Below are 13,844 nucleotides of genomic sequence, written 5' to 3' on the forward strand. Positions count from 1 at the left end.
CAACTTTGCATACTACCTTATCCTCTTAAGGGACGGATGAGCCCTTAAGTGTGCTGTCATAAGGGCTGTTTCACATGCTCCGGCTGATGCTGGGCGGCTAAACCCCCGCATGGCCAAAAAGCAGTGCTGTGCACAGAAGTTTACAATAGTCGGGATGGCCACAGCCCGGCAGCCGTCGTTCCTAGTGGTGACATGCGGCGGCCAGGCCACACTCCCGTGTAAATGGACACACTCCTGTCCATTATTGGCTACTGTGTACGGCACAGCTTTTTTCCGTGGGGTGTTTCGCCGCACGGCGTTTGCCGGAGCTTGTGAAACCGACCTAAGGTTCCATGCTATTTTTGTTGTTTTCAGGCATTGTGGTGTAATTGGAAAGCTTATGGCTTTCTGAATACAACACAATAAACAGACTCCCTTAAGTGGACCTTTTTAAAGGCCTGTAAGGGTCCATTAAATGAAAAAAAATTCACTTTACAGAACTTTTGACAAACTTAAATTAATAAGCGACTCATCGACAGAGTGGTCTGTGAATTGAACACTGTAGGTATCGTTGTGAGATCGATCCCCAGTCAGTTATTTTTTCTCTTGATTGCTTATTTATTGAGGGTTTTCAGGATTTCTGTGCCTGCTGCAGCAGCTTCTGCCTTGCTGTGGATAGGAAGGGAAGGTGGATAGTTGGAGACCTGCTCTTGCTGCTGCAGCAGCTCCTGCCCTGCTGTGGTCTGCAAGGGTAGGTGGATAGTTGGAGTCTTGCTGTGCCTCCTGCAGCAGCCCCTGCACTGCTGTGGATAGTTGGAGACCTGCTCTGGTGCTGAAGCAGCTCCTGCCCTACTGTGGATGGGAAGGTGGAACAAGAATTGCATAAGCTTAAACTTCCACCAGTCCGTCGGACGGGGCCTTAAGACTAGGGTTAATAAAAAAAATGTGAACAAATGAAGCCCTGTTAATGGGGCAGACCTGCTTATTTGCATGTTGTTAGCTAAGAAAAAAAAAATCGCCCACAATGGAGTTCCTTCTTGTTTTTAAATTAATTGATAATATTAACCACATTGACAGGTTTAGCAATACCTGTTTCAGTGCAGGGGACAACCTGCAATCTTGAGTTCATACCTCCTTTCTTTGACCATGGTATATGGGGACCCAGTAAATTTCTGGTACATAGATAACATTTGGCATTTATGTTGACCTTGGTCTTCAAGTGGGACCCTTCTGCACATCTGTGTCCAAACAGCTCACAGAGCACCACGCATGCCCCATAGTGATGTAACCTGGGGCGCAGTGACACAATCGTGAGCCAAGCCTCGTTAACCTCACTATGGGGGCATGTCCGGTTCTCTCTCCCCCCCTCTCCCCCTGCTCTGCTGCAAGTGAGAGAGGCTCTCCAAACTGCTCTCCCACTGTGGGACAGTCCCACAAAATTGTCCTAATGTTCCGAAGATAGTGGGAACATAGTATTTTATAGAGCCTGCCTCTGCAGCGCTTCATTTTCCAGACAATAAATTGACCTACCATGATGTGCCCCACTTAGTCAGCAACAGCCTGTATATGGTGTTTTGTCACTTTGAATTAGACATGTCTAAAAAAAATACTGTTCATCTATGACATCTGTTATGCTATATACAAATAATTTACTTGGGGTTTAGGTTTTGCCAACATTTTTTTGAGGTTTTGTTCAAATGAAATGTTTTTGTTTCCTGTGTATTTGCTCATAGAAGGCAAGTGAATGCTGAACAGATATCCAACATTTTTACTGATGACTTTTTAGCAACAGTTTAATACAGTATGTATACTCAGTCCTTCCATCGTCATGAGTGGGAGAAATGCCTGCTACTTGTCAAAGTGTGAGAGTAACCTAATCTGCATTTATACTAGTTGTCTTCGCTATTTATGTTAAACGATATGTTCTTGTCACATGGATGGAACTCTAAATGTAAGAAAAGACTATGGGGCAAATGTAACATCAGCGGGTTCCGTGCACATCTGCCCAATGAATTAAAGTAGCAATCATTATCAGATGGTTAAAAATATTATAAGGGGCGGAGGGGGGGATGTATTTATCACATTTTGCATGACGTTCAGCCATTGGAAATGTACTGCTTTGCATTTTACAGGCTTTGTTTGCAATATGACAGTTACCAGCTGATTTGGTAATTTATATCTCACAATTTTATCTCTTCACGCTTTGATAAATACCCAGACCTTTGCTATTGTTATACAAAAAAGAGGAAGCTGAAATGATGGCAGTTGAACACGCTTGGCAATGAATAAGCACATGGAATTTCGAGGTCTTTCCTCTTCATACAATGCTTAAATGCTGCGGTGTTGCACTACAAATTTGCCACAGCAGTAAACTTCTTCAGTGTAAACATTGGTTAACATGGATTAGTTAGAGGCCCATTAAATATGAGAACACATAGACCATGCGATCTGGGCATGTAAGCGCTTTTCTTAGAACATATATCTCTCTGCCACCCTGATTAATGCTTCAGTGTCCTGCCCCCTGATGCAACTATCCTCGTTTACAATGTATTTGTCCTAAATTGTCTTGTACTGTAATTCATTATTTGTTTTTTGCTCATTTATGCATTCTTAGGCGCTATGTAACCTTTGTGGCACCAAATAAATAAATGATATATACCATCCAGGATCGCATTGCAATATGTATTCCTTTCGTCATAATGTATCTTTCTGCAGATGCAAGGACAGAAGCTCTGAAAGGAGCTTGTCCCTGTGATCTGCTTCGCCAGGTGCCAGGGGTCTGCGCATGCAAAGTTAGCTCTGACCGCACTGCCCCGCCAGTCTGTAGCCCATAGGCTACCGCCGTCACAGAGTGGCGGTAGCACCTGGTCCCGATACGATGCTGCTCAATACATCGTTACACTGATACATTGGGTAGTGTCACATCCCCCATAGAAATCTATGGGGGAAGTGGCTGCAAGCAGAGAATTGGTATTGGAAATTCCTGCTGTGGTCCCTCCTAGATACATTCAGAGGATACTTTTTAATATTGTGCTACCCCCCCAAACTGGTATTTTCGAGGCATTAGCCGCAAATATTACATGGTGACTGGGCCCCTCATAATGAGCCGTTTTGTGGGTTGATTATGATCATACTGTCTGTCAATTATCTGTGGACTGATGCCCAATGATTGTTAAATAAATTCACCTTCATATGAAACCTAGGGGCAGATTTATTAACCATAGCTTTACTAAAATAATGTGAAAGGGAGTGTTTCAGTCTTTTTTTAAAGGGCTTTAATCCTAATATTTAAAGTAACCAGATCACATTTTCCATACTTTGTAATTGCAAATTGGGATGATCCTATCACAGCACGCTCATACCTGAGGGTGCAGATGGTGATAAATTTGCCTGAAATCTGTAAGTTCAGTTTGTTAATCGTTATAATGGAAAAATATCCTTGGCCACAAAAATGCACCGTTCTTATAACACAGTAGTGTACACTTATAAGTTTCTTTTACTTCTTAGATGCAGATTAATAATGTCCGCATAAACAAAAAAGTGCATGAAATCAAGTGTGATATGTATGTAATATTGTTGTAGTGTGTATATAGGTTTTAAAAATATTCTTCATAATTAAGCTGTAATTTGTGTTTTCTTTCAGTTAGTCGCCTGGAAGAGAGGGAGGCGGAGCTGAAGAAGGAATATAACTCCCTGCACCAGAGACATTCAGAGGTAAACCGATGTCCACCATCTGTAACTCCGAATGAGCAATCACACTTTTTTTATTTTTTTTGGTAGTAGTGTTACAAAAAAAAAAATAGTAAATATAGGTTTATTTGTTAAAATAATAATGTCCTGCAGATAAACTGTAGGTCTGTACTAAATTCTGGTTCTGTTTCACACCAAACTTATGGTGTGTACACACGGGTACAATCAGCTGTATAGTCAAAATCGTATGCAGATCGCACAAGTTTTTTACCTTGCGATCCCGATGCGCGCTCCCGTGGCAGCACAAATCGAAACCCAGATAGACAGGGCAGCAATGACTATATCGTGCAAATCGCATGCAGATCGCACAGGTTTTTTACCTTGCGATCCCGATGCACACCCCATGGCAGCACAAATCGAAACCCAGATAGACAAGGCAGCAATGACTATATAGTGCAAATCTAATGCAGATAGCAAGAATTGTATGTACAGAGTTATCAAAGATTGTATAGCCGTAGGATCTTATGCTGTGTACAGATGGTGAGATTCCCTTGGTATTCGAATGCTATGCAATCTTTGCTAACTCTGTACTATTTACATACAATTCTTGCTATCTGCATTAGATTTGCACTATATAGTCATTGCTGCCCTGTCTATCTGGGTTTCGATTTGTGCTGCCATGGGGTGCGCATCGGGATCGCAAGGTAAAAAGCCTGTGCGATCTGCATGCGATTTTGACTATATATAGTCAAAATCTCATGCTGATTGTACCTGTGTGTATACACCATAAGTCAAATAGCAAGGGAATCTCAAGTATGACAAAGTCTTTAACCTTGCCAGTATTCATATCCACAAAGTAACATTGCTGTGTTAAACTATCTGAGGCCCTACAGTATGCAAGCTTATCATAATGTGTAAATAATCAGAGGGACTTGGCATTTTGTATCCAGCATCTGCTATTTATTTGGTAATGTTTTTTACGTACAAATTTGTTGTATCGTTCATTTCAGGAATGGTGTCAGGTACTGTATGACTCTCATTGGGTATGATGCACATTACCATTTGCTTAGCCTTTTATTGCTTACATTTCTTCTCTGAATGAGCGCACGCATATGCGAGCGTGCTATGTCAAATGGATGCTAAATGTACCTACACTTAACACCAGACAAACGGAATGGAGGCGTTAAGGAAAAGTTCCGTAAGGCTGTTCATGCAGATGTTGGCCATATACACCTACTAGGAGGTGTATCTTTTGCTACAAGTACAGATCAAGTGCATGCTGATGGTGAGGAGGAGGAGGAGTAGTAATAAACCAGCCTTTTATGCTTGCACATTTATCATGACACTAATTTGGCATTTCTAGTGGTTTTGAAGCCATTTGGTACTCGACGAAGTACTAATTATGAAGTTAGTACATCTATGGCTAAACCTAAAGTCCTCATTTTGGAAATCCAATCTTAAAACATAAAATAGCTATGTCGCGTGTGGTATTAACACAGAGTAAACCGTTTTGATCTCTGCTTTTATCAACTATTCCTTATGCCCTGTTTCCCGAACCCTGACGTTACAGTCCAGGTTTGCAGGGTTAGTACAGCATTCAATTTGATTTAAGCACCTGGACTCGGACATGGATAATAATAAAGCCTGGACTGTAAAGACAGAGTTTGGGAAACTCTTCCTTATATAAATAATTAAGAAAAGCAATTGTATTTTTAGAAGGAAAGTTGGATCTTTAACAAATGGATTCGGCGTGCAGCAAATTTGGTTGAGGATGATCATTTGTAAACCACAATAACTGGTTGCTGTCTTTGCGTATTTAGCAATCTGGGTACGGACATTGTGGCTTCACTAAACACACTTATTCATTGTTCCCACAGGACACATTTGTATGATCTGAGTGTGTTATGCCACTTTTACACCAAGACGCCAGGTCTCACCCGGGTTTATATTTAGACTAACCAGAATGCGATGTATAGTATAACAGTTGCAGGCCGGGAAGTAAGGATAGCCAAGTTAGCAAGCCTTGCACAAAGCCGCTTTTAAGTCGGAAATAAATAGAGCCTTTTATTTTTTTGAAAAGGGGGGGGGGTGTCTAAGTTGTATTCAGGAATGTTAAAGATCCATTTTGTAACAAATATAATTTGATTTGTCAAAATAGCTCATAATGTAAGGGTCTGGTTGACTCACAAAGCAGCAGTATTTTGCTGCTTTTTGAGCCATGTAAAGCCGCCCGCCCCCCACTGCACACCGAAGGTCCCCTCAGCACTGCGAATGGATGTTTTGCATAAACATCCATTCACAGTCTTGCGTGCGTGCCCAAAACCATGTGATTATCGCCAACCATTGAATGATTTCTAACATGCTCACAAATCTAAGTCGGTCTCTGCTGACTTAGTTCTGCAGCACCCAGCTCCGAGAACTGTGGGTTACATCAGCCCGCCCACATTTGCATGGGGACGCCCCCAGCATGCCTCCTCCTCCCCCCCCCCCCCCCCTTCCTGGTGCGGGCTAGAAAGCCTGCACATGCGCATAAGCAAAAATGTGCATGCCTTCACCATTGGTCCCCGTTGCAAATTCGCAGGGGACCAAATCATCCAGAATCACCCCAAAGTGTCATTTCCCCCCCCTTTAAATGCATCTTATGTGCATCACTATGCTAATCAGATGCACAAGAAGCTTCTGTTGATTAAAATGTAGTATACAGCATGCCTTTATTTTGTTTGTATGTGTAGTTTCATAAAAAAATGTTCAGCTACTATGTTTCCCAGCAAAACAATGTAACATTCAGTATGCAGATACAGTTGCAATTACGCACAACAAGCAAGTATTATCTTATGGTGTGTACACACTTGTACAATTTAGACTATATTACAATTTAGACTATCTGCATACAATTTAGACTATATAGTCAATGCAGCCAAGACTTTCTGGCTGCGATACAGGAACGTGCATCGGGATTGCAAGGGTTACAACATGTGTGATATAGAATAGAAGAATAGAATCAACTTTATTGGCCATGTGTGCTTGCGCACACTAGGAATTTTTTGTGGATATACAGTGCAGCATCAGCAGGGATGAAAAAGGGGGGGGGGGGCATTACATACATTACATTGAGACATTACATGTGGGGGACGCAGCCCGCCGATCAGCACAGCGCCTAGGCAGCCATCCGCGGCGCCACTGGTCGCTGAAGTAGCTGTGGAAGGTAGCAGTAACAGTATGAGCACAAACATTGCAATTAAAGCAGAGACAGTACAGTTATCACATAGGGGACACGGGGTTACATATGGCTGAGTGCACAGATCCTAGGCAGCCATTTGCGGCGCCAACTTGTATCTTCCTGGGGCTGGTGGTGGTGGCGGGGGGGAGGGGGCAGAAAGAGTCAGTGAGGCCGGGGGAGAGTCAGTCAGGAAGGGGGGTGGAGGGCTCGGGGGTCCTGCAGAGTTACCCGGGGCCGGTGCGGCCTGTCTGGGGGGGATCATGCCAGGCTGATATGATGTGGAGACCTGCCCTGCCCCCAAACTGCCTTGTTCAGCCATATTCCCATCTTCTGATCCTGAAGTTGTTTCTGGGGGGGGGGGGGGTTTTTCCCCGTACAATGTTCCAGATGGAGCTGCCGGTGGTGTGTTGCTGCCAGGGGGGGGAGAAGATGGTACTGCGGGTGGGGGGGCCGCGCTGCCCGATGGATGGTGCTGCAGGCGGGAGCACAGCTCTGTCCGCCTCTGGCCGGGTGCCACCGCATCCTGCGCCAAAGGGACACGGGGGACACAGTGCACACTTCTCACCCTCTTCCTCTCCCGCCGCAGGTTACCTCCGTCAGCCTCCTCCGCTCTGATCTCAGCGACCGCCTCTGCCCGCCGCTGACGCTACGCTGCTCCGGAGGCCTGGGGTAGTGGAGCCTCTCCTGCCGCAGGTTCCCTCTGACTGCCTCCTCCGCTCTGATATGCATGAGATCCAGATGAGATTTTGACTATATAGTCAAAATCTCATGCACATTGTACAAGTGTGTACACACCATAAGATCTTATATTATGTGACTGTATGTGCATATCAAACAATGTTACAATTTGGCTGGGAAACACTGTAGCTGAACTTTTTTTATGCAAATACAGTCGCAATTACATACAGAATATAGGCATGCTATATATAATTTTAATCAACCAGAAGCTGCTTGTATGTCTCATTAGCAGAGCAGTGGGCATAACATGCATTTAATGGGGGGGAATGACATGTACAGTATATGAGCCAATTTGACAGGTCAAAGTATTTGTTCTTTGTAAGGTTATTTTGAATTTTTTTGTAAGTGAATTTAAACATTGGTGAATAGAACTCAACCATACAAACCAGCTGTAAATATGTCCGACTTTATTAGATCTGTATTTTTTTATCCCGTTCCCCGCCTGAGTTGTATGTTTACCATGGCCAAAATATCCGGATCCAACTTTTTACCGTCGGCTCATTTTCTGAGCCAAAAATTACTGCCTTTATTATTACCTTTTTGTGAATTCGGACACTATTGCATTGCACTAAAGCAGAAGACAATGACGGATGGTGCTGGATTTGTTTTTCAAGCTTTTAGAGTTTCACAATTTCCGTCCAGAATGGTGCTAAAGCCCCGTACACACGGGGGAGATATATTGCTCAGCCATATATTGCTAGCAATACATGGCTGAGCAATATATTGCCCAGTGTCTCCTTTTCATCAGCGACCAGAGATGGTCGCTGATGAAAAGGAACCTCTGCCGGGGGAGCCGCAGAGGTAATCAGCTGGTCGCAGGAGACCAGCGGTTAGAATGGGGCTGAAAACGGGAGTGCGCACCCGGTGATTTATCGCCGGGGCACACTTCCATCACTGGCAATATGGTCACCAGCGACCATATTCCCAGCGATTTCAGCCCCTATCGCCCCCGTGTGTACACAGCTTTAGTGATTATGAACAACAATGGATAATAGGTGCAAACATATGAAATGGGGGTGAGAAATCTACTATGAATAAGAGGACGTAACCTACTCACAGAGAGAGGGTTGGTACCGTGTGTATAATGGTTTAATTTCACATCTTTAAGGGTCACCTCGTGAGATAGGCAAATGGGCAACACCAAAAATCAGTATCCCCGGTTGAAATCAATGCATACCGTACTCACACAGCCAATTACTGTAGTACTATCATTAAGGTATCTTTATGCGGACTTCTATAATTCATTCCTTAGCATAACCCCCCTCGACCATGGAGGTATTGGGCATAAAGGAAAGAGGGAGGCCATTTTTGTAAAATGCTATTTGAAAAGGTCTAAAATAAATTAACAAAATATAGGCTTGAAAATAAATCACCTGGGGGGGTGGTAACCGTGGCCACTTGCTGCAATCCCAGATGGCCCACAATCGATGTCAATGATACAGTCCATATCAGTTATAATTGTGTGGTTGAAATATGAAAAAGTAGATTGTATGGGGATGCTGGCGTGCCAAGACGCCGGAAAGCTCTGGCACGCCGGCAGGATGAACAACCACAGCTCCATCTTCAGTGACTCCAAATAGATATATTGAATGGGCCATATCCAATTTTTTTTTCTTCTTCTTTGCGTGGCATACACAAGAGGGCCCCCAATGGAGATATTCAAATGTAGCTCCATTTGGGTGCGCTTGGCTGCTGTAACACATTTCAGCTTGCACCCCACTCACCCGTTTCCATGCTCAAATGGGACCTTTCAGAAGACACCTATTAGTTTAGCCACTATGCGCAGCTGAACCCGATCATTATGAGCATGAGTAGTGTGGAAATAAAGATAATTTGTATATTGCTCCCTGTTCTCTCTTTTGACAGGAGATCAGGCACAATAAAATAATTGAATAAGGCCCAGTGAATCATTCCTCTTAACAGACACTTTTTTTTTATTTATTTTTTTGTTTAACTTTATTACCAATCAAATCTGGCTACCATTTAGCTAAAGCACTTCTCTCTATGGAAATACTTCTTGGGCTCATATTCTGTAGACTTTTACCTGTGTTTTTCTGCCTAGGAATAGTTTATTGGGGTTTCTGATTCCCATTCCTGTCCCAAATGGAATAAGCTGATTATAGCATTGCCCGATGAAGTCTCACAAAATAAGAATTTATCATTCAGACAATGGCAGTATTCAATGAGGCTGATTTGCCATGTTCTACGGCGAATCTGTGCTATTTTCGCGCTGTAAGGTGAATCTTTTTACTGAAAAAGTGATTCACCCTATTCAACGTGCAATATTCGCCAACGGCGAACAGTGAATGATGGACAATTCGCCATCTGATAGTCACCGCAATTCGCTGTGGTTTCGTCGTGAGTGTATTCAATGATCAGATGGCGAATTGCTTTCTAAGTGATTTTCGCTGTGTTTCACCGTGTAGCAATCGCCATCTTTTTATGGTGAACTGGAATGTGACCTTTTAAAATAAAGGTGTTTTTTTTTTTTTTTTGGTGTAAAAAAAAATCAGGAATTTTATTATGTGAAGGGGCATGCTATTTTTACATTACAGCACATGAATATATATTTAATTTAAATTTATTATTTATTTTTATTTTTTTAACATATAACAGCCAGCAGGGGTCCGGGAACAGAGAGACGCTCATTAGATATTCATATATTCACTGCTCCTGATCATTACATATGCACGATTGGGAGACGTGCAACCCCTGCTAGCTCTCATGGGGGGCAGCGTCTGCTGCCTGTGTCCCCGGGAGCCCTGCTTCTGCCCCACAGTGTCCGGCGCAGGCAGGGAGGCTTCCATCTTCCTGCCTGCCGCCGCCCCCCGGCTCACTGCGGCGTTCACCCATGGGTTAAGAATCGCTGTCAGGGGCAGTGAGCCCCTGAGGCATTGAATACGGTGTCGGGGAGGGCTGGCAGCAAATGCTCCAGCCCTCCGGAACATGGCGACTGTGCAGCGAATCCTAAACAGGATTCGCTGCACATGCCGAGTATTCTCATTGAACACCCCACTATACAGACCGTTATCTGACAAATTCTGATCACCATTGTCTTAGTTGCAATTTCAACAAGAGATTCCATTATTTAAGGGAGAATACACCATTCTAATTGGTAAATGAAAAAGTTTCATGATTATTTTTTTTCCACATGATTACATTTTTTTTTTCTCTTTGAAGGTAAGGGTATATAAACCACTTATGGGTGTCTGCAGGTGCATAGACGTAGCCATCCATCGGCTGGGCATCTGATTCCTGGTATAATTTAATACTCGTAATTTGATTGGAAAGTTACTTCCATCCAATATTTAACCCTTTAAGTTCCTACAGCTCTGTGAGATGCACAAAATATTCGCAAAAAAATGTCAACGTTGCTCACTTTTGTTATATAAATTAAAATAAAATGTTGTATAAAAAAAAAAATATTTCCTATGTAAGGTAAACATTGCAGGTCATTATGATGAATAAAAAGGTTTGCTTGGCAATTTACAAACCTATTTTAACTAATTTTCTTGACACTCAAAGGGTTAACACAGATTATTCATACTCTACTTTCCCCGTGGCCACCAAAAGCCAGATCCAGAGGTGCTTTCAAAATCAGTGTGTAGAAAATGCCCGCCCATTCAACTTGGCTATGCCACCACTGCCTTCTTTTTTTTTTTTTTTTTTTTTTTATTAGAGGTGTTCTCTTATGTACCTCTCCAAATATAGAAGCCTGTCATGGGATATGCAGACAATAGATCAAATATTGGTGCCACAAACCCATTTATAATGTAGAGCACTGTATATCATAACAAAGGGGAATTGTAAATATTTCTAATATGTTTTGATCTTAAATATTTATATATTTAATTAACAGTTTCTTATATAGCGCACATAGGCCTTTATTCAGATCTGATCGCAGTACAAATTTGTTTGGAAAATGGGCAAAACCATGTGCACTGCAGGTGGGGCAGATGTAACATGTGCAGAGAGCGTTAGATTTGTGTGAGTTATTTTGTTTCTGTGCATGGTAAATACTGGCTGAATTATTTTTACACTGCAATTTAGATTTCAGTTTCTTCTACGATCCCATGGCAGCCTTAACATTGGGATTCCATCCCTCCTCCTCGTAATTAGACAGGTTACTTTTTTCCCAGGGACCTCCCCTTCCTGTATAAATCCCTGCTCCTCCCAGACCCTGGTGTCTTTTTTTCCTGTCTCCTTGTGTAGTTAGAGGCAGGAGTGGTTACTTTATTTTGGGCTCACTTCATAGATACAGGGGGTCACTATGGGGAAGAGCAACATGGAAGCGTGGCTCTAAGAGTACTGTCCATGTAAAAAGGTCAGGAGCGGATGGGTAAGTCTCCTTAAAAAGCATATATGTATATCACCTTAAACCGCTGCGGAAATCCAGCATGGTACTGCTACAGAGAGCGGCGGCGTCCAGGCAGCGTGTGCGACTACAAGCACCAGGATTCAGAGCGGCGGTGACGCGCTTCCGCCGCGGCAGGACTACAGCGTCCACAATGCATTGCGGGACGCCATTTCCGGCAACAGCACGCACGGCGCGCTCTGCACAGTTAAAAGCCGCTGGACGGGCGGCACTATGGCAGCTTGTATGAAAGCAGAGGGATCTCTGAGCAAGCGGTGGACAGCGTTTTCTGAGAGGCCAGTGGCAGTGACTTGTTTTAGCCGGTTTAAGGTAGGACACTTCCTTACTACTCAGATACCTCATATGCTTAGAGGATATCTCTCATGGGAATATGTTCATTCAGGTCCTTTGACAGTATGGAACAGCAGAATCTGCCTTCCCCCACTAGAGAAGAGAGTGCCCCTGTGAGGTGAGCCTTGTTATTTTTTTATGCTAATAGGAATAGGGTTTTTTTTGTTATAGCATAGTGACAGGCTTTCTTTCTCCATAGTGTGCCGGATATTGAGGTACAGACTGGAGCTAGGAAGAAAACAATTAAGAAAAAGCATAGAGAAACATGCTGCATGAACTGTGACAGAAAGTTTGAATTTGTACAAGGCAAAACACTATGTGGACAGTGTGAAGTACGACCTAAACAGGACTCAGGAGCAAGTAGTGATAGTCATACTAAGATGCTTAAGGATTTGATGGACTGGATGAGAGACTCTTTCGTTTCTAAAACAGAGTATAGGGAGGATCAGGGCTCTAAAAGGTCCAGAGATCAAGCAGGTCTGCCATATGAGGATCCCAATACTTCTGATGAGCAGGACGGGGCACAGGTTGCCGATGATGAGCCTGGTGAAATCAAGGAGGACACTAGAATATTCAATTTTGAGACAGTTGAGATTATTCTGAAAAATATATATAAAACCATGAATTATGAGGATCCGGTAACTCCCGTGGAGGGGGCGGATGTATTATTTGAGGATAGGTCGAAAAAGACAAGATCCTTTCCGGTACACCGTGTAATCAAAGAGGTCATTAATAAAGAATGGACGAATGTGGAGAAAAAACAGGGCAAGTTGTTCCGAGTCGACCGGATGTATCCCATTAAGGATGATGATTTTGTTAAATGGTGCGGATTACCAAGAATTGATGCAGCTGTGGCGGAGGTTACATCTCGCACTACCTTACCGTTGGAGGACGGAGCCTCCTTCAAGGATCCAATGGATCGAAGAATGGAGAACTCATTAAGAAAGCTACACTTCTCCACGGCTGTATCTTTGAAGGCGGGTGTATCCATGGCATCAGTGGCCAGGGCCCTTAGGGTATGGTGTACCACTCTTCATAATGACATTGAGGAGAAAATCTCCAGACAATATTTATTAAAGAATTTAGAGGTGATCCAAAAATCGGTGGAGTTCTTATGCGAAGCCTCATTGGATGTGACAACATTTGCAGCCAGGGCTATGTCAGCTGGAGTAGCCACAAGAAGAGCTCTATGGCTAAGGCCCTGGGCTGCTGACTCCAATTCAAAGAACCGTCTAGTATCGTTACCTTTTGAAGGAGCATTCCTATTTGGGACCAAACTGGATGCACTAATTCATAGGCTTACGGGAGGTAAATCCTTGAAATTACCTCAAGATAGGAAGACTCGTTTCCAATATCCTTCAGGCTCCAGACAAGCGTTCAGAGAGGCCAAGTCTTATAGGCCAGGTAGGCCATACAGTCAAAGAGGGGCTTTCGCCTCTTCTCGCCAGTCCTTTCGTCAAAACTTCCGAAGAGGTGGCAGGCAATGACAGTCAGCAGTTTCCCCCGGTAGGA

General features: G+C 43.4%; 1 protein-coding gene across 2 annotated transcripts in view; it reads left to right on the forward strand.

The window, feature by feature from the left end:
* Nucleotides 1-13,844, forward strand: part of SPAG9 (sperm associated antigen 9) — a 113,169-nt gene that overhangs the window by 24,150 nt on the left and 75,175 nt on the right. For both annotated transcript variants that reach the window (XM_083148289.1, XM_083148290.1), the window contains exon 3: nt 3,623-3,693. In XM_083148289.1, coding sequence (XP_083004415.1) covers nt 3,623-3,693 — 71 coding nt within the window. The remainder of the gene's footprint in view (nt 1-3,622; nt 3,694-13,844) is intronic.

Source organism: Crinia signifera, chromosome 6 (assembly GCF_055691185.1).
Source record: "Crinia signifera chromosome 6, ASM5569118v1, whole genome shotgun sequence".
NCBI classification, from domain to species: domain Eukaryota; kingdom Metazoa; phylum Chordata; class Amphibia; order Anura; family Myobatrachidae; genus Crinia; species Crinia signifera.